The sequence below is a fragment of the Aplysia californica genome, unplaced genomic scaffold, assembly GCF_000002075.1.
Source record: "Aplysia californica isolate F4 #8 unplaced genomic scaffold, AplCal3.0 scaffold00934, whole genome shotgun sequence".
Classification (NCBI taxonomy): domain Eukaryota; kingdom Metazoa; phylum Mollusca; class Gastropoda; order Aplysiida; family Aplysiidae; genus Aplysia; species Aplysia californica.
This window is the reverse complement of record NW_004798204.1, coordinates 1-1,606: the sequence shown is the minus strand read 5'-3', so window position 1 is coordinate 1,606 and position 1,606 is coordinate 1. Positions and strand designations below refer to the sequence as shown.

The 1,606-nt window shown below is 49.9% G+C and overlaps 1 protein-coding gene across 1 annotated transcript in view; it reads right to left on the bottom strand.

The window, feature by feature from the left end:
- LOC101858367 overlaps nt 1–1,498 on the bottom strand; it is a gene marked incomplete at both ends in the record, with an annotated part of 3,381 nt that extends 1,883 nt beyond the window's left edge. Inside the window, 3 exon segments of the mRNA XM_005110716.2 lie at nt 25–231; nt 546–734; nt 1,169–1,498. Of these exon segments, the coding sequence (XP_005110773.2) occupies nt 25–231; nt 546–734; nt 1,169–1,498 (726 nt within the window).
- Nucleotides 1,499–1,606: the final 108 nt, after the last annotated feature.

Below are 1,606 nucleotides of genomic sequence, written 5' to 3'. Positions count from 1 at the left end.
TCTCTCTCTAACTCGCTCCCTCACCTCGGCCACAACACGTACAGCTTGTCAAGCGGCAGCTCGGGGACAAGGAACTGCCTCACGTAACTCAGGGGGAAACAACTGTCCAGCTGGACACACACGGTCAGTAGGGGGCAGGCCGTCCGGGTCTCTCGCCAGGTGGCGTTGCTCACAGGTCGGGCCGGTAAACGGAACAGCTCCAAGTAGAGGCGCAGGTGACGCAGCGTTTTGCTGACCATAGACCACAGAACGACTCATCATCAGTACCATAACTCTCACTGATTCACAGCAACAACAATAGCAGAAACAACAACGACGACGATGACGACGACGACGACGACGACAACAACAACAAAATCATGAAAAAAGCAAATACATAACTCCTGGATTTGACCGGTACACTCCGCTGGGTGTGTGGGGGTGGGGGGGTGGAGGGGTGAGAGACAGAGTTCTTTATCATTTATCATTACTTACAAATCTATATTCATTTTCTGTCTTTGAAATTGGTCATCTGATATTAACTTAATTGTAGACTATCGTGTCACCTGCATGTTGAGTCTTGAGTAAACCTCTTTAGGAAGTTGTCATCCACATGCTGAGCGCCCACCCCGAGCTCGCGCAGGCGGAGAAAGGATGACGTCATCAGATGGCAGAAGCGAGGCCCCTTGGTAGCCCTGTAGTTGACCTGAAAGAACTCTCTCAGGTCCAGCTGCTCGATGGAGTACCGGGAGAGGCTAGGGATAGACAGAAGAATAACACCATTAAATTACAAGAACTGTGAAATACGAACACATCAGCTGACGTTATAATTACAATTTTTTTCTCTTCTTATTGCCCTCCCCTCCAAATAACGACAGCATAAATGCCACCACCACTACCATTACTGCTACAACTATCATTGTCTTCCAGGATGATGACGACGACAAGAGAAACAACAGCAACAGCAACATCACAGGCAGCACTTTAACGCATCTCTAACAACAGCAACAACAACAACAACAAAGACGACAACGACGACGACGACAACGATGACGACGATGACGACAACGTCAACAATAACAACAGCAGCAACAACAACTACAACGAGAAATACAACAACAGCAGCACTATAACCACCTCAAACAACGACACCAACAAACATCAACACAACCACCATAACTAAATCAACCTATATTTCAGCGCCTGGAGAACCCGCGCGCCGTCGTCAGCGCTGAGGCGACAGGACGTCAAGGTCACGACCTTCAGAGACTTCTGGGAACGAAAGAAGTTGCAGAGCGCGGCCAGAATGCTCTTGCGGGACAGCGTGAAGAGCCGCCAGCGCGTGAAGATGTTGAGCTTGCTGACCTTGAAGGAGCGCACGTGCTGGGCATCTGGGTGGAGGGAGATGTGGGCCAACAGACGCTGGACGCCGTCAGACATATACCAGGCACGGGCGGGAAAAGGCTGCTCGATCTTCAAGGTCACGTCACGGAGATAATGGCCCTTGCGCTCTATCAGTCTGTGGTGTGGATAATAATATATTGAGGAGGAATCGGGAAAGGAGAGGGGGCGGGGATATGTTCACAGATGGATAAGGGGATGCATAGGAAGAATAGATGAATGGATA